This window comes from Ostrea edulis, chromosome 5 (assembly GCF_947568905.1).
Source record: "Ostrea edulis chromosome 5, xbOstEdul1.1, whole genome shotgun sequence".
NCBI lineage: Eukaryota > Metazoa > Mollusca > Bivalvia > Ostreida > Ostreidae > Ostrea > Ostrea edulis.
This window is the reverse complement of record NC_079168.1, coordinates 76,532,695-76,556,785: the sequence shown is the minus strand read 5'-3', so window position 1 is coordinate 76,556,785 and position 24,091 is coordinate 76,532,695. Positions and strand designations below refer to the sequence as shown.

At 35.7% G+C, this 24,091-nt stretch overlaps 1 protein-coding gene across 2 annotated transcripts in view; it reads right to left on the bottom strand.

The window, feature by feature from the left end:
• LOC125649108 (centromere protein F-like) overlaps positions 1-24,091 on the bottom strand; it is a 57,133-nt gene extending 33,042 nt beyond the window's left edge. For both annotated transcript variants that reach the window (XR_008803279.1, XM_056166254.1), the window contains exons 1-9: positions 23,747-24,091; positions 19,005-19,157; positions 16,901-17,113; positions 13,703-13,931; positions 9,507-9,616; positions 8,316-8,637; positions 7,907-8,052; positions 1,459-1,671; positions 877-1,028 (exon numbers count right to left, since the gene is read on the bottom strand). Coding sequence is in view for 1 of the 2 variants with exons in the window: in XM_056166254.1 (XP_056022229.1) it covers positions 877-1,028; positions 1,459-1,671; positions 7,907-8,052; positions 8,316-8,637; positions 9,507-9,616; positions 13,703-13,931; positions 16,901-17,113; positions 19,005-19,142 (1,523 nt within the window). In the remaining variant the exon portion in view is untranslated. The remainder of the gene's footprint in view (positions 1-876; positions 1,029-1,458; positions 1,672-7,906; positions 8,053-8,315; positions 8,638-9,506; positions 9,617-13,702; positions 13,932-16,900; positions 17,114-19,004; positions 19,158-23,746) is intronic.

Here is a 24,091-nt window from a genome sequence, read left to right as displayed (position 1 = left end):
AACTATGACGTCACACACAAGTTACGTGAGAAACTGTGTAGATTACAGTGTATATATTTGTCCTCATTCAGATTAACTATTGGAAATTTATTTTTTCAGCCGTACTTTTCAGCTGTGTTAATGAGCAATCCGCCACTTCTAAAGCAAAATAAACACGAGAAGGAAATAATCTGATATTTCAGTGAATATACATGGGATTGGGGGGAGGGGGGGGGGGGGGGGTAAATTAGGATGACCAATCATAGAAGTTAATTTGGTACACTCCTATCCACCAATAGAGGCAAATAATGAAGCTTTATAGGAACTTATAGACTCGGAGGCAAATTTATTTATTCAAAACGTAAAATTTATAAATATTCTCAAATCAATTTTTTTCACATCATACAACAAAAAATACTTTTTCTTTTTTTCATCTTGATACATGTATCAACTTTATTTCAGTATGAAATCCATGTAATTCCCTTTCAAACATAATTTACAGAGCACCAAGATTGCCTCTGTCAATCGTGTGTTCTTCTGATCATTTTCTCAGATTACCCTGGTATGTGGTTTGGTAAAATAGCAATCCATAGAAGCAATTTTCATGCGGAAGTCACCCACCCTAGAATCAATATCCCACCAGTGTGAACCACCCATAGATTTTTAAAAACTGCCTTCCCCTGATACCCCATATGGAACAGCCCTAACCATGTATACAGTACATCTCCTGGTTCTGTCGGACTTCCTCAGTTCAGCTGTACGTGAGTATAGTTACTTACCAGACGATTTCCTGGTTGTGTCGGACTTCCTCAGTACAGCTGTAGATGAGTATATTTACCTGACGATTTCCTGGTTGTGTCGGACTTCCTCAGTACAGCTGTAGATGAGTATATTTACCTGACGATTTCCTGATTCTGTCGGACTTCCTTGGTAGCGACTTCCAGCTGTTGCTGTAACTTGGTTTTCTCTGTCATTAGTTGGTCTATTTTATGTGATGTATCCTGTTCATTGTTCTTAATTTTCTCCAACTCCAGTTCCAGCTTAGAGTTCTACAACATGTAACACATCAGACTGATATTTTAAATTAAAGATACATTTCAGATATAGCACAAATACATGTGTAATATTGAGCCTTGCTAATATTGATTAAAACGGATTCTAACATAAAAATTCTAAAGATTTCTTTATGCTACTGGCACCAAGCATATCCAAATTCTTTAGCCATATCAATTGAATATTTTTTTAATAGTTTTTTCACCCAGTCTTGAACATTTGTGACATAGTGCAGATATATCCCGTCTAAATCCCTTTGTGTGTTTCATTTGCATAAAAAATGCTGCACCATGTCATTTGTTTTCTTTGTCCTTGGATTTACACTGATTAGATACTCTGTATCAATATTCATTTTTCCTTTCCTCTCACCTACATTTAAAAAACAAAATTTACTTGGAAATAAAAATCGAATACAAGAATACAAACTTTCTGAGTTTGGGTGTCAAGCTGAGCTTTGGTGTGTGACAGCTGTCCATCTAGACAAGAAATTCGGTTGTCTTTCGTCTGGATCTCCTGTGTAGTCTTCTGACGCATCTTTTCCAGTTCCTCACAAGACTCGGACAACTGCTGGATTTCACGCTTCAGCGATGTAGCTGTGTTCCTCTCTTCTTCTACTTTTCTCTTCTGTATTTCTATAGCCTATAAGTTATTTCTGTCACTTGTAAGAAATTCCATGTTTTTGATACTGTAAGCATTGACGACAAACTGTAAATTGTTTACTTCAATATCAAACCAGCCCTATAGCTCATTAAGAATAAATTAGCATTGTATCTTCACATTGAGCTTTGTCTTTTTAGATTACTGACCCACGAAGTAAAAATTGAAATAGTCAGATAAATTCTTTTCTATCTAGTTTCCATACTACATACATATAACATAATGTACATGTGTGTTGTTTCTGACATAACAAGAGGTACTGTCAGCAATGCTCACTAAGAATACTCCCCGCTTACCCCAATCTCCTAAAGGGTGTTGTTAATAGGTTTAAATTACCTCTTTCCTGAGTGTAAAAATATGGTATGCCTTTGTAGAAGAAAATGAAAGATATAGTCCAAACACAAATCCATGACATAAACCTAAAGCTTTGACCTTGAGATCAAAGGTCAAGGTCATAAATGTACATGACACATAGTCTCATGGTGATACACCCATGTCTTATGGTATGACTAAGTCAAAACCCTATAATCAATTTTGACCTTGAGGTCAAAGTTCAAGGTCATATAGAGGTCATGAAGGTACCCGACACACCGTCTCATGATGATACACTCATGTGTCAAATAGGGTATGCCTATGTCAAAGAACAAAGAAGTGAAGGCCTTGACATGAATCCATTGTAAAAACCTTTAATTTTGACCTTGAGGTCAAGGTCATATAGAGGTCATGAAGGTACCTGACACATCGTCTCATTGTGATACTCTCATGAGTCAAATAGGGTATGCCTATGTCAAAGAACAACGAAGTCAAGGCCCTGACATGAATCCATTGTAAAAACCTTTAATTTTGACCTTGAGGTCAAGGTCATAAAGGTACTCGACACATTGTCTCATGGTGATCCACCTGTGTGCCAAATATGGTATGCCTAAGTCAAAGAACAAAGAAGTTATGGCCCGGCCACGAATCTGCACAGACAGACAGACGGACGGACAGACAGAGTGATTGCTATACCCCCCCCCCCCCCCCCCCCCCCCCCCCCCCTGAAGTTCATTCGTCTTTTGCATGTACAATGTCAGATAGCCATACTTTCAAAACTTACTGGCTTAAGACCAACTTATACGAAGAGCCAAAGAACAATCTTAAGAGGGATTTATTAAGCCCCGTCTTCCTGATAGGGCTGCAAGACAAGAGTCCTGTCAATCCAAGCATTTCAGAAGTTCCAACAACAATGAAATAGCATTAAAGAATGTGCAGTACATGTATAATCAGAGGCTGTATTTCTGAATAAACTCACATTTGTGAATTTCATCACAATCAGTTCAGTCCAGCAAATCACTAAAAATAGTTACGTATTTAAAACTGTAATATGAAATTAATATAATTACATAACCCACACAAACTGTAAAAATTTTCCGGGAGTGGGGTCACTCAAATTTGAAATCTTGATATGAATTTAGACATCAACACTAATTCTTATTCAATTTGTAAGCAATGCCATTGTACTTCTTGTGATCGAGGTGCAGATTTGAGGAGAGATAAAAGATTCGAAATTAGCTCATGTCAGTAAGTCTGGGACTAGTAAAAAAAAGTAGGACTAAGGGTGCAGCGGCTGCAATTAACCGTGAGATGGTATATCACAGTAATATGCTACGGTTTGATTCATGATACTTTACACTATACCCAGTTCGGTATTCTCGGTCCAGATTAAAGGCCATCAGTTGGGTATAAAAGCAGCCAATCGGTGAAAATGGTGGAATATATGAATTTTCTGGTCACATTCAGATTGCAGCACTTATTTTGCAAAAATAAAGATTAAGCTGTTGTACTGAAATTTTAAAATGGGTATGCTTGTTCCCCTCATAACTGTGCATACATGTATATTGGCCATATCTATTTTAGATATAAATTCTCATGAAGTTTTAATTTTGGCCTCAAAAATCTGAAGCAGGGCTAAAGAGGTATAGCGCACTTGGTATGCAACTTCGCCTACATAAATACCTTTTTCTTGAATATCATTTTTTACAAATATTCTGCTATACAATGTCAGTTTATACTTGTGTTTACCCAAATTACTTAATAAAGATATCGATATGTTGATAGTATATTTATTTGACAAGCATAAACATCACCGTGATTATATAGAGTATATAGTAGATGTAACGTAATGGGCATAAAAAATTGCAAACTGTTGCGAAAGGCCACCTTAAACCAGAAATAAAACACTGAAGTTGTTTTACCTGCTTATGACTGTATATAAGTCCGTTTGAGGAAATTTGGTTTAAGGTGACCCTCTTGTTGAAAATGGATAAAATATGAAAAAATCGTTCTCAAAATTTACCTCGAGATTTAGCAGCTTGTCAAAAGTTAAACCTTTAATCTTACAAGCCTGGGTGGCCTAGTGGTTTAGGTGCTTGGTAATCTTACACTTAAACCATACATTCCCCGAGTTAAAGTCCAATATTTTTTCAATCTTTTGCTTTTCATTTTTTGGGGTCGTTTTCTTGAAGGGGGGGGGGGGGGTAAAATGTGATACATATATTATAACAAATATTAGTCATTTTCATCATAACTTCTAATATTTGCAAGTTACGACTTAAAAAAAGGGAATTTATTCCGAGATCATTGTAGTTCCGCTTGTTTACATTAACATGTTCCTGTGTGCACAGGAATTTCAAACCGTAATGTGGTTGACAAAAAGCTAAACAAATACTACAAGAAAAAGGACACAAATGCACAGCATGTAATAAGTAAAAATAAGTCAAGGGAGGAAAAGAACTGTTATACAGTTTGACTTCTCAAAATAAAAATAAATAAATAAAAACTCATGTAGCAACTGTCATATGATATTTAGGCAAAGATAAACACTCGAATTATCAACCAAAGGCAAATGAACTGATGACATCTATTAAAGGCGCTGCAGTCATGTCAGAACAGTGAGTTAAGTAATGCCATATGTAAAAGGCTTGTTGTGTAATATGAATGCACAGGTCTATGAAAATATTGTACTGTTAATCATTCCAAATAAGGAAATGGTTTATTAAGTAAAGAATGACTTATATAAATGTCAGTAATGCTAAACTCAGGCTGTCCAGCACCCTTGGACAAAAAATAAGGGCAAATTTTAGGGGTAAAATTTTAAAAAATTAGGGCTAAAATTTAATATTAATTTTTAACCAAATTGTGGAAGTTTTAATTATTTAAAAGGACTTACCTTGTCAAATTTGACAATAAAGAAACTCACATGACACACAAATAAGATGTAAGTACAGGAAGGGCGTATTCCAGTGTTCCATGGTCTCAGCTATTATTGGCTATAACCTAAAATCTCAACTCTTTATCACAAAGTCACAACCAATAAACAAGCTTGACACATGGATCCACAGGTCAACTGCCTTTGACTGCATCAGCATTATCTGAATAAGAACTGCGATCTACGTTAATAACACACATTTTGTATGAATGCATTTTGATTTTTCAAGACTGATAAAAAAGTAGGAATTGACATGAAAAATAAGGGCTTTTTATGGATTTCCCCTTGAATTTGACATTTTTTTTAAGGAATTTTAGCAAAACTGAAAAAAATTAGGAATTTTTAGGAATTTTAGGGCCGCTGGACAGCCTGTAAACTGTGGCAGTTATTTATCTTGCTTAACGAAACATCAAAAACGTTGGCCTTATATTTAAATATAACACGCCCGTCTATTATTGGAAACTGGTGTTTTCCATTTACATTTCTGAGTCGGCCGTATCGTCAGCAAATGCGCTATACCTCTTTGTATTTCAAACTAGAGATTGGCAGTTTGTGGGTGTGATTATCTTTTGTTATTGTTTATACCGGATGTTGACTCACATATTGCACGAGCATGATTGTCTAGTTCTAGATAAGAGGGATTGCACCAAAGGAAACATGTAAACAAATCACTGTACAACGTGGGAAAAAAGTACTTACTCATACATCATTGGTAAATCCAGATTTTATTTTTTAATGATATATAATCACATTCCTTTAAAAAAATTGGTTAACTTTATAAAAATAACTCATTAGGACTGTTCAGTCTGATCGCTGTTTCAGAGTTTTGCAGGATTGCTGGTACTTTTTCTCGAAAAATGTCAAGCATGGTGTTTGTCTGATTAAGCAACAATCTCCTAGGCCAGTTGTGTAACTCCCATTGTCTCTCATCAATGATGACAAATATGTCCAATTGTTCAACCATCACTCTAAAATTACTCTCAATCTGGACTCTTACGTGTGGACATTACAATGTCAAAAGAGACAATTACAGATAGTAGGTCTCCAAATATCATAATGGACAAAGTGTTTCTTAATAATTCTTCAATGCACATGTCCTCCATTGCACAGCTACAATTTCCCCCAAATTCTTCTCAGAATTGAAAGGTACCAAGAGGAAAATCATAAGTATTAGTATATCAAATATACCAATATTTGTGTATATTATCAAAAAACTACATGTTCTAAAAGACATGGATAAAACAATGATGAATTCATTTTGTAGTTCTTAGGGTGAAGTTTTGTTAAAGTAAAAACATCCTTTCAGTGCCTCACAGATCGAGCAGAGTGGTAGAAAAATGCGGGAAAACTTTAGTTTATTTTGATAAATCATGCCAGTCTCCCTGTTCAAAATATCGTCTGCTACAGAGCACGTGTAGAGTCAAGCATCAGACTGCTGCTTATTCTGATAACACTGCTTAGCCCTGCCCTCTTGCCATATATGCTTAATTGCTGTAGGGGTGTAAATTTTTCTAGGTTACTCCCGGCCTTTAAATTTGAACCGTCCAATTTGGCTTTTAAAAAATCATGTTTTAAAAATGGCTTTCGGAAATGAAAATCGTGGTGATGACTGTGCCGCTGAATTACATGTTTTTCTCCCACTGCAACCCATAAATCTCCATATATGGGAGCATTTTGGATTCCGTGCAACAGAAAAAAATGGTAGATCATGTTGATGTTTGGATCTTTTTAAAGAAAAACATGCAGTTGTAATAGTAAGGTGCAATTAAATGATACCAATAGCAGTGTAATTGTTTATTTATTATAATTATTCATAGCATCCTTAAACTGGTTAAGATTTTAGCAAATTTTCCGAGTCTCTTAGATATTTGAACTTATGGTTAAATACCTGCATTGTTAAACGTCTGCATGACAATGACATGCTGACCTTCCAAAAAGAGGTCTATAAAAGGGATTACACGAGTGTTTCAGATGTCATTGTATGCTTCTGAAGTATGGTTGTCTTTTTCTAATGTAGGTGTCAGAAACTGAATTGTTTGCAACTGTAATATGTTTGGTTTCATCTGATTAAATACCACTGAATGAAAATAAATTATGTTATCATTGTATATGATAAAGTGGATGGACTTGCGAAATGTTTTGTGCACTAATGAACATTAAGAGTCACTAGTCCGTACGGACTAGTGCTTGAAAAGTTAGGTTCGAACCCTGTGTGGGACTATTACTTGAAAGGACAAAAATTGGTTTGGAGCACTTGACAACTATAGACAACACGACACGTTTACCTGTTCTATACAACACGACACAGTTACCTATTCTAGACAACATGACACATTACCTGTTCTAGACAACACGACACGTTTACCTGTTCTAGACAACACGACACATTACCTGTTCTAGACAACATGACACGTTTACCTGTTCTAGACAACACGACACATTACTTGTTCTAGACAACACGACACGTTACCTGTTCTAGACAACACGACACATTTACTTGTTCTAGACAACACGACACATTACCTGTTCTAGACAACACGGCACATTACCTGTTCTACACAACACGACACATTACCTGTTCTACACAACACGACACATTTACTTGTTCTAGACAACACGACACATTACTTGTTCTAGACAACACGACACATTACCTGTTCTAGACAACACGACACATTACCTGTTCTAGACAACATGACAAATTACCTGTTCTAGACAACACGACACATTACTTGTTCTACACAACACGACACATTTACCTGTTCTAGACAACATGACACATTTACTTGTTCTAGACAACACGACACATTACCTGTTCTAGACAACACAACACATTACCTGTTCTAGACAACACGACACGTTTACCTGTTCTAGACAACACGACACATTACCTGTTCTAAACAACACGACACATTTACCTGTTCTAGACAACACGACACATTACCTGTTCTAGACAACACGACACATTACCTGTTCTAGACTGTCCATCTGGAACTGCTTCTGGTCTCGTTCTTTCTTCATTTTCTCCACCTGCCCCTCCAGCTGTTGTAGGAACTTCTGACCCTGGAGAGGTAAGTTTGTTTTCCACTCACCATCAGTCATGCCCGAAGTATTACCTTGTGATGGTATGAGGTACAGATTATGTACATGTAAGATACTACCCAATAAAAACATCTATTTATAATGTCTCCAGTAATGTAAGTTAAATTCAGTTTCCTTTGTCAAAATGATTTAAATGTATCATATATTCAACACAATTTCTTAAACATTAACCTTTTTCTGCAGATGACAGGTGAAAAGTGATATATGTAATTTAATGTGATAAATCTACATGCAGTCATTGATGACAGGTAAATTGAAATCAAATAACGAATAGTACCAGGTAGACAGGATCCCTGTTGGTGCTGTCGTCCTCCATCCTGTGGTTGTGATGTTCCAAAAATATCATGGTCAATCCGAGGTCTATTCTGGGAAGTCCCAAATATGTCATTATTCCTCTGGTGCCCGTTCTGGTGTTTACTAAACTCATCATGCCTTGCATTAAAGATCCCTGTTTGTTCAACATGCTGCGGGGCTCCAACAGAACCGGCATTACTTTTCTGTTGCAGTAGACTAAGATTATCAAATTTAAGTTGAGATTCTGTGTTGTGTGACTGGCTTTTCTTCAATTCTTCTTTCAATTTTTCAATCTGTGCTTCAGCCTAAAATCATAAAATACATCTCTCTCTCACATAAACTATTTGTAGTCACATGGATAACATTTTGCCTATCATTTAAAATGTTTGATTCATTTAACTGATAATAATTGTTTTAGAAAGATAAGGAAGTTCAGCACTACATATGTACATTGCAAGTGTATTGTATTCATTTTTACTGCAACAAAGTTCACTAGTATACCAACACTTATATATCTACTTAGTTTTCCATATCAAAAGAAATAAATGCTCTTTAGACTGTGTACAGTAATATTTTCCATGAAATATCAGTATTCATTGAAGGAAACAATGCATTTTCTTAAAATCTAAAATTGGTTTTCATACTTAACTTTATGTGTAAAATGTTTAAAATGGAATATGCAACGTTTCGGATTCGAAAAAATACCTTTTATTTCATATCTTAATTTGTTATTTCTCGGTAACTCTAACGTGTAATGTGATGAATTAAGACAGCTGTACACGAGTCCTGAAGGCCTTACCTCCCCTAACCTCCGCACAGAAGGACAGGGAGGTGATTTCATTAACATTCAAAAGACATATGTATAATCAAGATAACTGAAATGAAACTTATCTTTTGACACTTTCTGCCCAATAGTTGCAGAGTTTGACCTGTCACTTGCTTATTTTGACAGTTGACAAACATGAAAGTGTCATGCATGGGACCAAAACTTCTTAACATGAAAACAAAACATGCATTTATAGAGAAAATAAAGAGGTAAAAATGATAACAAGACATCAAATCTTCTGAAAATAAGAGAAAAACCAAATGTGAGACAAACTCCAATCCCAAAAGCAGGAAAACAATCAGAAAGGGTATAATTCACGACAGTTCACCATTATATGCAGTAATTCACCTGTTTTGCCATTGTGTCATATTCCTGTTTCATATTCTCAATCTTTGCCATATCTTGCTCATGAAGATCTTTCCATTTCTTTATCTCCAACTGTAGCAGGTTGTCACTGGCTGGAAAAAGAATTCATCAAAACTTCAAAAACGTTTGCTTATGAATACAAAACGTAGAATATCAACTGTAATTCGAGAACCTTGTCTTCGTGAATATTTCTTGCTGCAAACAAGTCCTTTCATGTTTCATTTATTTGTTTAAAATCATGATCATCATGCAAATTAATGAACCAGTCTATCACTGGTAAATATCAAAATAAAGTTCTCACAAATAAAAGTTGGGTTAGAGTAACATGTCATAAAAACAGATCAACTCTGCAAATGGCAATGAAGCATTGTACAACGTTTCAAGTCTATGCGACAAGGCATATAGGAAGGGGAGTGTTCACAGGCTCTTTTACATCCTCCACCCCTCTTAGATTCACTAAAACTTTAGGGAAAATAATTGGATTCCTCACGCCCTGACAATATGCACATCTACAACAAAGTTTCAAGTCTATCAGATAAGCTATACAGGAGAAGTGACCACAAGCTATTTTACACCCTCCATCTCTCTGCATTAACTAAAAGAAAGTCACTTGGCGACAAACAGTTGGGTGGGGGGTGGGGGTGGGGGGGGGGGGGGGGGGGGGAGGGAGAGAGAGAGAGAGAATGGGGAGAACAAGCTGAGGTACATCCAAGAAGTTAATTAGTGACAGAGAGGAATGGAGAGACTTTATTACCATACTATATGGTGTCATGTGCAGTAACTAATAAAATCACTCCTTTTCAAAATATACATGTACTTGGCACTTAGACACCATGGGGAACATGTACAAATAAAGTATCACATTAAGAAACAACCAACATAATCCTGTTGCTATGGGGAATGTTGTATATGTGTACCAGTTTTGATCATCAAAGTTTTTTTTTAGCACCTTTTCTCCCTGTAAACAGCTCCTGATAGATGTACAGACAGACCGACAGACAGACTGCACGCTATCATAATACAATCCATTTATCACGCCTCAGACAAAATTGTTGAAATCTAATTGGTCAGATCTTGGTCACATGACGCCGTGAAAAAAACCGTATCATGCGAGTAAAATCCGTATTGGGCGAGTAATTTTATTTATCGTCGGGTTCGACTTGAAGCCGTGTCAAAATGAAAGACATTTGACTAAGTTGTATGATATAGACCCCCCACATACACAGTTAGAGGTCTTCGACGTGATAAATTCGTTACACAGTTAGTTAGTGACCTGATACGGAAAAATACATGGTGTGAAAAGAAAACCCATATCGGGCTCGGCTTCGCCTCACCTGATACGGGTTTTCTTTTCACACCATGTATTTTTCCGTATCAGGTCACTAACTAACTGTATAACTAATAGTATCATGTGTGTGATGGTTAAATACATGTATTATGTGTGTGATGGTTAAATACATGTATCATGTGTGTGATGGTTAAATATGTCTATCATGTGTGTGATGTTAGACTATCCTACCCTTACTACATGTAGTATTGTTTTTATCTTGTGTTGTGCCGATATATTACCCATGCAAGTTTGACCTTGAAGGTCTGACTGTCGTTCAGTAACCGGAAAAGTTTACCAGTAAGATCATTGGATCGTTTTGACACGTTTTCCTTCGTATTTGTCAGGTAATTCACTGGATTTCAAAATAAAGAACCTTATTTTGCATTAATAAAAAGATTTTAAAATTCATGTATTTATTTGTTCTTTACTCGTGGTATGATAAGCATACATATAAAACTTCCGATTAAGCTTTACTGTCGCTAGCTACACAGAAAACACAATTTTATACAAAGCATAATTTCACACTGTACACAAAGCAAAAATTCTAATAAATGAGTAAAACAATGTTTTAGAGTTAACTTTACATGAAGAACAAACTCAAGAAATTTAACAAGTCTCTCAGATCTATACACAAAATACAAATGCCATTTTTGTTCACTATATTTTAAAGTAACTTTTTGGACTGCTGGGATGATCTTGTCACTATTCATAATGTAAACAATTATGTTAAGGTGATGTAGAATGTCTTATTCATAATGTAAACAATTATGTTAAGGTGATGTAGAATGTCTTGGCTGTTTTCTCAGTGTTCTAGGTACCGTCTCATTACATTACATGCGGCTGTCGTTCCGTCTACAGTCAGGGGACGGACAAGGGTCTCATTTGTCAGCTACTTTATCTTCTTCCATGGACTCAGCTGATGTGCACCTTAATTTCTCTTATGATGGCATTATCAGTAAGGTCGGCACAGATCTCGATGTCGTCGTCAATGCTTGTGAACTTTTCAAGAATCTCTGGGTTTAGACCGTGTTCTCTCAGTTTTGCCAGGGGGATGCTGTCTTTAATCTCAGTCTTCTTCGAGTGGCATGGGGTCAGATTCTGTAAATCCAGTATGTTTAAAGCAGTTTGAGACTGTAGTTGAAGTTATGCAGTTCCAGGCTTGACTAAGGAGATACAGGACGTCGAGCAGGTTAATGTTTGACTTTTTAATTTTGTCAATTGCAGATATGAACTTTGATAGCACTTGTCTCCGGTAGTGGACTTTAAGGTTCTGTATGATGTCTTGATCCATGGGCTGTTCTTTGATGTGTTGGCGGCAGGAATATGAGTTCTACAGCATGGAGGCCTGGGATCTTTGAATGGGTGAAGCAATTGTCTATTATTAATGCAATATTTCTCTTTCTTTTCAATTTTTCTTCATCTTTTCATCCAGCTTCTTTACCCAGTCTCTTGATTATTTCTGATGTCATCCAAGTTTTTGTTGGCGTGGTACTCAACCGACAAGGAATTCACATGGTTAAAACATCTAGGGTTGGCTGGCTTGTCGATGACAAGGGTTAGCTTGTCCATTCCACTCATGTTGGCACAAACCATAGCTGTTATTCCCTCTTTATTTTTCTTTCCACCATGACAATCGCTGTCTTTAAACTCTAGGATTTTGTCTGGCAACATCTTGAAAATATGTCCGGTTCATCGGCGTTGTAGATGTCGTCTGGACTGAATGTCTTAAAAATTTGAGGTAACTTTTTGACTTGGCGTCTACTGATTTTTCTTCCCCACACACTCTCTTAAATGAGATGTCCTGACGAGATTTAAACTTCTCGAGACAACCACTAGAAGCCTTGAAATTTGTGACGTTCAATTAATCAGCAAATTCCTTAGTTTTAGTGGAAAGCATGAGGCCAGATATTTGAATGTTTTTATCCTTGGCGGATTCTACGTCATTAAATGTAGGGGTTCTTGTGTTTTTCCTCTTGGGAGTTGAACTGGTGAAGTGTCTATAATGTTTTCTTTCTTTTTTAACCATGTAGACAGGGTGTTCATTGGAACCCCGAAAGTCTTTGGCAATGGTAGTCTTTGATTTCTCGCCTTTCTCTATAGCCAGGATAGCCTCGTACTGTCTCTATATTCTTTACATTCAACTTCTGTTTTACGTCCTTGCCTCCTAATGCAAATATTGCATTAGGCGCTGTAATCTCTGATCTGGCTATTCCCCCAGATTGGCCGGGTCCTTCACCAGATTGCTCAGTTACAACACTAAGAGGCTTCACGTAAAATGCAACGCTGAGTAGCAATTACCGATCTGGCTATCCCCCCGGGTTGACCGGGTCCTTCCCCAGATTGCTCGGTATCACTAATCAGTTTGTGGGAGAGAAGTTGCTGTGCAATAGTTGCCATGCTGGAATTGTGATGAAACCCGTAAATTTGCTAAGTTATATAGAGAGAAAAATCAGGACCGCGGTTTCACTTCGAGAGATCGAACGTTTGAGCCATCGAGAGTCACCTGTACTAGTATCCTGCTTCTAAAATCGAAAGTAAGTTTTCAGGAACTCTGTGATTCTAACCTTTTAAGTACTATTTATCTTATACACAAGGTGTTGACAGACCAAAAAGACGCACTGCGTCATACGATAATATGACCCGTCTATGACAAGCATTAAAATATCGAGACCGAGATCAAAGTAGTTGCCCTTCTCTTACTTTCATGGTCCTCAAGCTTGACATATACATAAAATACAACCACAAAGATCTACAAGTATACAAAGTGCAGACACAAATAAATCATTTCAGAGCAGATATGACCAGAAGTTGCTGGAAGACTACGTGGCCAAATTATGTAAATAATTACCAGCTGAGGTTGCTGAAGTAGTGCTGGGCATCTTGTCACCACTGTCCCCTTGTCTTTTAATGTCCACCTCTAGTGCCCTGACCTTCTCATGCTGCTGTTCTAACTGCACCTTCTGTTGTTTACTATACTCCTGAAGTTTCCCATGGTCAGCAGACATCTTTTCCATCTTTTTGGTAAGATCATCATTATCTTTCTGTAATCGTTCCACCTCTGACTGCAGCTGATTTACCTGCATAGTATGATATTGATATGCACTGTACGTTTATCATGAGTTATCTAAGGCTGTGCGGTGCACTGAAAAGTCTAGTGCATCACAATTCTTACCATTCGATTCAATACACCAATTACAAATTAAAGATTTCAGTTTAATTCAAAATTTACATACACCAAAAAACAATGGCTTACAAGTGATATGCAGAACAAAAGGATTTTTATGCAACAGAGATTTAAATCACTACTGTGTTGGAATCAATTCAGCATTTTCACCATTCCGATACCAACAGTACATGGTCTGCAAGATCATTACATATTATCTTTGCATGACACCAGGCCTCAAAATAATTGAAGGCCATATAATTTCTTGATTTCACTTTTGTTGTGTACTATGAAGTAACACAATGTATATAAATTTATGAATGTTTCTATGAATGAGTTGTTTTAAGTGGAGTATATAGATATACAATCAACAATCCTCGGATGATTCCTTTATACTTCACACAAAGGAAGTATAAAATAAAATTTCAATTTATTTGGCGTTGGCAACCAACCCGCTAAAATTGGTGCAGTCCGAGGACATTTTATTGATCTTTAATCTAAATATTTTTTTTTGTGATGTATCAATCCAAAATTCCTGAATGTTTCGGTTTACATACTATGCAATATTAATTCAAATCACGAACTGCACTTTTTGTGTGCTTTATCATAATTAGCACAATCTTCATTCAAAGCATTTCTATGATCTATTCAGCATGTGCATTTCGATAAACAAACAACATGGCAGGCATACTGAATGTAAACCAGAGTTTACTAGTATATATAACTCTCACCTGAAATATATTGGTTCGTGTTAAAACAGAATATACCAGTTTTATATTATGTCATACTCAGTATGTGATCGTGAACTCAGCAGACAGTGTAGTCTGGAAATGGTTCACAAATGAAATAAAGAAATATTCTAAAGTCATGGTCTGGAGTCAATAAATTCCGGTGTTGAAAAATGAATTCAAATATTCCCTCCAGATCCACTCTAAAGTGTTGAAATTGCATACAGCTTTGATTTCTATATATATTCACTGGAAATCATTTCTATATTCACTGATTACGTCCTTGAAATCCTAAGTATAGGCATGGGCCAACTTCATAAACACGCGAGATGCATTCAAAGTAACTCACCACACACGTGAGAAACCCAAGGCCACAATTACATGAAAATAATTGTAAGTTTTGTGTTGCCAACCCACATTTAGATATCACAAAATAGAAGATTTTCTGAATGGTGCTTGTAGTAAGATGACTAAATGGGACAACATTTAGATATCACAAAATACAGTCAAAACTGCCATAGCGACCCACTGTATTAAGCGACTCATTGTCCTATGTGACCATAGAAAGTTCCCCCTCAAGACGTTACTCTATATATTGTACCTGTATTAAAAGACCACCTGTTTGACGCGACCAACGACCATGATTTTTACAACCTTTTTTGTGTATTTCACAAAATTTTACCTCTATTTAACGGCTGTACACTTTTCGATTACAACGCAAATACTACTTTCAATTTTGGTTGAGCCGACTATTCTGGGAATTATCGCCCCTAACACTTTCGTTTTATAACGCATAGTTTGGCGGTGGTCTTGTTTAGTAGCCCCTATGAATTAATTATTATACCCAATCTGTCAACATGCAGGGTCGTGTGTGGTTAATTAATAAAATCCCAAGTTGTTTTTTATTTAACAAAATCAAGGATCAGGGAATCAAGGCTGGTGTATTTGAAGGTGTGAATTTCAACAAACTTTAAAAAGTGCCCGGTACGCTAGATCGGAAATGAAAATCTATCCTTTATTAAACCATTATGTGAAAAATATGCCCGATTGTGATATAAATCCGGTAAATATTGTGCTTAGGACTGAAATTTTAAACGGAGTATTCGCAGTTTTCCTGCATGAAATACTCGAGGTTTCCAGAATAATGACCGGAACTAGCGGCACACTACGACATATCGAATATTTGACACACCTGAGTTCAAGAAAGTTGCCTGCATTAGCTCAAAGCTTAAAAGATTTGCTGTGCATGTACAATGGATATTGTGATTTATTTAATGTTTCTCAAATATTGAATAACATATTTCCAGCATGTATTGTTCAAAAGGAGACACAACACTTCATCATTTGCTTTCTTACCACAAGCATTGCATTTTTTAGTTACACTGTTCAAGTAGGCTATACATAAATACTCTTTACAACATAGTGTTTATAAGTTTTAGAAAATTTACATGCAGTTCATCAATGAAATTTAAATCTCATGTAAATGTGTAATATGAAATGCATGTTTATCATTCTTCAACAGATTAAATGTAATTTTTGATGAATAATAAATTATGATACAACACATTGTCTTCTAGATTTTTAACTACAGTGTATTATTAATTTTATTTTACAACTATTAAAACCGTACTTGATATTCTTAATGATAAATTCCAAATACATGTAGTCATTTTCTTCATTGTACAAATTATTTGCGAAATTTATCAATTAACTGCGGAAAATAGGCAACCTGTATTAAGAGACCACCTGTCATATGTGACCTTTTTTCCATTCTCCGTTGGACGGTCTCTTAATACAGGTTTGACTGTAGAAGATTTTCTGAGTGGTGCTTGTCGTAATATGACTAAATGGGATTGTAGCCCCTCAGATGACAGCAAAAAACCCAGGTCCTGTGTCACAGCAGGTCTGGTATGATAAAGATCCATCCCTACTCAAAGAACAAGTTAACAAGCTCAAAGGCTTGTTACTTTATACTACAGGAAAGACAGTTTTGCAATCTTTGACTGACAATGTTGACGTCTCCATATGAGTGAAAAATTCTCGAGTGGGACGTTAAACAATATACAATCAATCAATATCACTGCAAGGGATTTACATGTGACTACAAAGGTATGCCAATATCTGAAGACTGATTAGAAATCTTTAATGTGTTTACTTTGGCTGTCTCTGTATCTAGCTGGGCTTTGGTGTGTGATAGCTTGCCATCTAGACATGATATCTGATTTTCTTTGGTCTGTAGTTCCTGTGCCAGCTTCTGTCGCTTGTTCTCCATGTCCTGACATGTCTCTGATAAAGTCTGGTTTTCTCTCTTCAATGACGACTGGTTGTTTTTCTCTTCCTCAACTTTTCTCTTTTGTACTTGCAATGCCTATGATAAATGATTGGATTGCTACATTGTATAAATAAATTGTACCTCAACAAATATTTCTATAAAAATGTGATTTTATTTTCTCTATTTTCAGTCTGCTACATTTTCAAACTTTTTTTGTGTACAAAAAAATAGCATGAATGCTATACAGCTTTGAAGTCATGTACAAAAGTCCATGCTTTAATCTGTATGTTTTATTCAAAGTAAGATTTTATACTGTTGATCTTTGGTTAAAGCTGTATGGTCCAAATTACAGCATTTTTTTCCATCTCGTAAAAACGTTATTAAATCACCGCACGTATGTAGTTATGAGGCTGTAAGACATGTCATACATTATTTCACCTGTTTTAACCAAAATTATTTAATTCTAAATCGGGTTTACAAACAACCGCGTCACTCTGCCAATTCAAACTTTCAGATCATCGGTGGTCTTATCTGTATAAAGCTGTGTATTTTGTTACAACAGTACCGTGCCATAAGTTTAATAGAAATAATATCAAATACCTAGAGCTTAGTAATTCGTTATTTTACGCTTTTTCAGCCTTAAAACTAGACAGTTGCGTCTGAGTTAATACATCATGTTGAGATTCCCCTGACGTGCGTGGGGCTATTTATAGACGTCTAACACTGTATAATTTATGCATTATCTGGAACACCTCAGGCCTTTCACCGAATACACCGTGCTTTGGGTGAAAGGCCCAAGGTTTTCCGGATGATTTATATATGTACCACACTATATTTACTTTCTAAATAATATTCTGTTTTCTTTTATATGCAGATGTTTTCAAGCATGTAATTAAGGGAAAGTTCATAACTTTGTAAAGTAATTAATCTGCTTTAAAGTAATTATATACAAAAATAATACATGAACATCAAGTTATACAACTTTAATAGAAGTATTCAAGTAGAAGAAACAGAATACAAACTACAATTTTATAGATAAAACAAGAGACTCATGGGCCACATCACTCACCTGAGCCACACTGGCTTATAGTTAAAAAAAATTCCTACATATTCGCATGTAATTTACTTTGATCCCTATTGTGGCCACAACCTACCCCCAAAGGGTATGACTTTTACAAACTTGAATCTGTACTATCTTAGAAAGCTTTCTTGTAACTGCAAACTTTTCTGGTCGAGTGGTTCTTGAGAAGATTTAAGAATTTCACTATTTAGTTGTATATAAAACTTTGATTCCTCATTGTGGCCCCATCCTACCCCTAGGGGCTGTGATGTTAACAAACTTGAATCTGCACTATGTCACGAATCTTTTTTGTAAATGTAAACTTCTCTGGTCCAATAGTTTGGGAGATTTTCCCTATGTGTATGTAAAACTTTGATCCCCTATTGTCGCCCCACCCAACTCCCAGGGGCCATGGTTTTAACAAACTAGAATCTGCACTATATCAAGAAGCTTTCATATAAATTTCAGCTCTTCTGGCCCAGTATTTCTTCAAATCTTGAGAAGAAGATTTTCCCTAATTATATTTGTACATACATAAATATTTTAAACCCTATTGTGGCCCCATGCTACCCCAAGGGGGCCATGGTTTTGATAAAATTGAATCTGCACTATGTTGGGAAGCTTTCATATGAATTTCACTTTAATTTCTTCTAGCCCAGTTGTTCTATTAAAAAGGTTTTTAAATGACTCCAACCTGGCTGTTTTTGCAATTTCTGTGATTATCTCCCCTTTGAAGTAACATGGCCCTTCATTTGAACAAACTTAAATCCCCTTCACCCAAGGATGCTTTGTGCCAAGTTTGGTTGAAACTGGCCCAGTGGTTCTGGAAATGTGAAAAGTTTACAATGACAACGGACAATTTTCGATCAGAAAAGCTCACTTGAGGTCAGCTTAAACCTCCCAACTTATACATATATGAATGCATACCTGTTCTAAGCTTTCAAATTGGAACTGTTTCTGTTCTCGTTCCTTCTTCAGTTTCTCAAGCTGGGCTTCGATTTGTGATATCTTTTGGAGGGCCCGAGATGGAAGTCCATCCTTCCATTCGTCTGTCAGCCAACTCATACTGTGGCTGTATTTCTAAAATTCACAAACAAGATTTTACATGGGGTGGGTGGGGGCATCAAAGTAGACTCCATATAGAAAAGTGGGAATTCAGTTGCTGCATTGCCTTCACCTTTTTTAAAACTTTATTTTGTGGATTTACCATCTATTACATGAGGATTCAGTTATCAGATGATTATTCTACAAGTTTGTGACTAATATGATGCTATAGCCGTACACACTAAAAAGCTCTAACACTGACAAATGAAGCATCACTTTGACTTTGGTCACCGCCTCGCAGTACAAATTCTTTGCGCATGACATCAGCACACAAATACACAAAATTCCAAACTTGAAGAAAACTCATATAATAAATAAGTATCTAGATAAGTGATATAAAGTTGTAAAAGATCTAGACAAACCAACACTAGCGCTGGTGTCGATAAATTATCACTCTTCAATATGGAGTCCGTTTTGGCTCTACCCTGCAAAAGTCTCAATAAAAAAGCAGATATAAGAGTAAGAGGAATCTCAGATTAGTTATCAACTTTGTAATTGTTGAGTTTATTTCAATATATATCCATGATGTATTAATTAATGCATACGTGTATTAATTAATGCATAGGTATTTGATTGATTTGTAGGTTTGTGCAAATGGTCTTCTTCCGGATTGTGGAAAATAAGAAAAATAATCAAAAATACTAAACCTCTTGAAAAACCCCTCAGGCAACGAAATTATGGGGAAATACTCGCTAAATGTGAGTTAAAAATTTATATTGCGAGTAAAAAATCACAAGTGATTGCAACTTTATGCGAGTGAAAAAAAAACCCGATCTTTTTTCCGGATTTCCTCTGTTTATTGGCTGTACTTTGAAATTTACAATAATTTTGTCTTGTGTATAGAAACGCTTTACAGAATGAATATATATATAAGTATTGAAAAAGTAAACGTGGATCGAATAAATAACTAAGGCCAAGCTCATCTCAGTCAGTCCTACTTCAAGCACACTTCGAGCGTCTCAGTGACGTCTGATTTAAATAGTAAGCATGTTGATCTCGTCCGTGTCTACATGAAACAACACATGATAGTGTTAGTGTCACCGTTTCATGCGGTGTCCTTCTGTACTCTATAGTCAAACACTTCGAGTTCGCGGGGTTTTTTTCCAACTAGAATTTTTTAGATGAAACTGCTAAAAGTTTTGAAGATATAGTTTGAAATGGCGCAAACAGTCTTCAAGATTTCAAACCACATGATGTTGTAAATAGGTAGTAGATCTCTGGACAATGAGTACACCATGTATGTTGTCTGATAATTCATTAAATTTTAAATGAAAGAATTTTCAATCTTATTTTTATTATTGCACTTTAAAGAGACACTACAGCTCATTTTCCACATTTTAATAAAGTGTTTTTTAAAACATGTATTGATAAAATGATAAAATTCATATCGATACTGACAATTTTGAACAATTGGGTTGCATCAATTTACTCTCAACTGCGCTTTGAAGATCGTTCGGAATTCAAAGGTTTCTTCATTCTGACTCGGACTTTTGAATGCTTATTTAAATCACATGGTTTTGAATGACAGCAAAGGTGTTGTGTAGGAAATTATTTAAATTCCCCTTCAAGGAGGTCCACACTCACCTTTCAAGTATAAGAGTATTCCCTGCTCCTTAAAATAAGTAATTATATCAATCATTATTTCAACAGAAACCCTTCCATGTTCCCATTGACCGATGTTTTTACGACTAACACGTGTCGTGTTCAGATAAAAATAGCACTTACTTTTACTTTTAAAAGTAGTGTCTTCGCAGCTAATCTCAATGGCAGATTTGGGGGGGGGGGGGGGGGGGGGGGGGGGGCAGGATCCCCCCTCCCTTTTTACGCCACAGATTTTGAATGAAAATCCAAATTTTGCACCAGAATGGCCGATTACTGTGGCTAATCTTTGACTTTCACACCCCCTTCGGAAATCCTAGATCCGCCACTGAGTTTCATGGGTTTCTCCGAACTCTTTGTTTTCCAACGGTCAAACTGATACCATGGTAAATTTTATTTCACGTATGAGTTTTTATCTCATTCTATTTTTACCTGTTTTCTCACAGAATCTGTCAAAATTCTAGATCTATCAACTACACTTTCTCTCACTGGACGACATGCTGCACTGTTTACTGTCTATGCGCATGCGTCTGAAAACTGAAAGGAGGAGACTCGATATTTTTTGTATAAGCCATCAAAAAGTATTAATTTTTACGTTAAAACGATAATTTTTAACTTTAGATAAGTGTTATTTTCGCAAAGTTCATACTTTCAACAATGCAACAAAAATTGAGAAAGCGCTAGGAAAATTGTCATTTCATGATTTTTGCGCAAAAATGAGCTGTAGTGTCTCTTTAAAGATTTTCCCTATATTTTGATATAGAGACATGCAATTGATTGAAAAATGCTAGTAAAAGCTCAATTTTGCTAGTTGGAAAATAATCCACTAGCTAAAATTTGCTAGTAGTGAAAAAAGTTAATTTCGATCCCTGCCCCTTTGAAGTCGTTTTGATAAAGATGCCAACACATTTCAGTAATTAATGAATCGTTTGAATTACACTCCTGCAAGTAGTATCATATCAATACAAGGGTCGAAAGTCATCATCTTGTAAAAAATACCCCACTCAGTTGAATGTTCAACACTTGAATTTTGCCAAGATAATCCAATAAATTGTTAGTTTAGAGTAAAGACACTGATGTTGAACCAAGTGGTGGTATTTTCCAAGAATTTGATGACGACTTTCTTCCCTTGTGTTCATATGATACTATTTGTAGGGGGTGTAATTTAATCAATGCATTAATTACCGAAACATGTCGGCATCTTTAGTTTATCAAAACGAGCATTCATATTTGTTCTTATTTTCCACAATACAGAAGACAAGTCCCTGTGGGTTTCAGGCAACGAAATTAAGGGGAAATACTCGCTAAATGAGAGTTAAAAATTGACATAGCGAGTGAAAAATTACAAGTGATCGCAGCTTTTTGCGAGTGAAAAAAACCCCGATCTTTATTCCAGATTTCTTTGGTTTATTGGCTGTACTTTGAAGTTTACAATAATTTTGTCTTGTGCACAGAAATGCTTTACAGAATGAATATACAAGTATTGAAAAAGTAAACGTTGATCGAATAAATAACTAAGGCCAAGGTCATCTCAGTCAGTGATGTCGAAGATGGCCTTCTTCATGCACACTTTGGGCGTCTCAGAGATGTCTGATTTAAATAGTAAGCATGTTGATCTCGTCCATGTTTACATGAAACAACACATGAAAGTGTTAGTGTCAAGCTTCACGCAGTGTCTTTTTGTAGTCTATAGTCAAACACTTAGAGTTCGTGGGGTTTTTTTCAACTAGAATTTTTTAGATGAAATTTCCGAAAGTTTTGAATAAAAAGTTTGAATTGACGCAAACAGTCTTCAAGATTTCAAACCACATGGTGTTGTAAATAGGTGGTAGATCTCTGGACAGCAAGTTCGCCGCACAAGTGTACCCTATGACCCTCATCATGCACCAATGATACATGTATGTTGTCTGATAATTCATTAAAATTTAAATGAAAGAATTCTCAATATTATTTTTATTATTGCACTTTAACGAAGATTTCAAAAGATTTTCCCTATATTTTGATATAGATACATGCTTGTTTTCTTAAATTCCTGTAAAACAGCAATCGATTGAAAAATGCTAGTAAAAGCTCAATTTTGCTAGTTGGAAAATAATCCACAAGCTAAAATTTGCTACTAGTGAAAACAGTTAATTTCGATCCCTGGGTTTGTGTTCAAGCAAGAATCGATTATGAAAAATGGAATTCATAGTCAGAATCGACGAGCTAAAAAAGACTGACAATTGATTGTTGGCAACAATTGTCCTATCACTAATAAATAACCTAAAATATTAAGAACTAAGGGGAGGGGTCCCTGTGGGTTTGTGTTCAAGCGAGAATCGATTATGAAAAATGGAATTCAGAATCAGAATCAACGAGCTAAAAAAGACTGACAATTAATTGTTGGCAACAATTGTTCTATCACTAATAAATAACCTAAAATATTAAGAACTTCAAAAAATAAATAAGGGGAGGGGGATTCAAATTTTAACCAGTGTCCACTGCTAAAGATTGTGGAATTGTAAATTATTCAAGAAGTGCTAATTATTAACATGTGCTTTGTTCCAAAGTCCAAACAAATAAATCTAGATACAAAATCGGAAATGTATTGTCTCTTGCCCTGGACCCACAATAAATATCATTTTCAATGTGGTCCAAATTCACCAATCCTAGGCTTCTTTAAACAAAATACAAATACTTTGACATACAAATTTGACAACGAGAAAAGTGGTAAAGTTACTTAATAAGTCATAATATTTTTTTTACAGACAATGAATAGGCCTATTTGAGGATTTGGTTTGAAATGACGGCGCCTCCTGTGCAGAGCAAAAACCAAATATCACTGAGATAATGAGATTAGTGCGAAAACTAACCCTTTAAAGACTACAAATTAATCTATAACCGGTTTGATACGATAAAAATTTAACTGCAATAATTACATGTTGTATGATACAGCATTTTAAACAGGTTTCAAATCATGTGTTTACCTTTTTATTCCGCTTTCGTTTGAAAATCCCACGAGATCGCTGCGCATGCTCACCAAAGAGGTGTCAACACAATTCGCGCCCAAGAGAACTCGACCCACGATATCAAGACAACTAGATCGCTCTCTGTTAGGAACATTTATCAATTTAAGTGTCTTAAACTTTCATTATAAACTTTAGTAAGATTGTTTTCCTTCTTTTTAATCTTTCTTAATGATTTATTATGATAGCTTTTTTTAAAAAGAAGTATGCTACAACAGAGAAATTTGTAATTGAAAACTTTCAAATTTACTTTATTAAGTCCAAAAATTCAGCTTTAGTAGAAAGCAATCTAAGAAAAAAAATTAA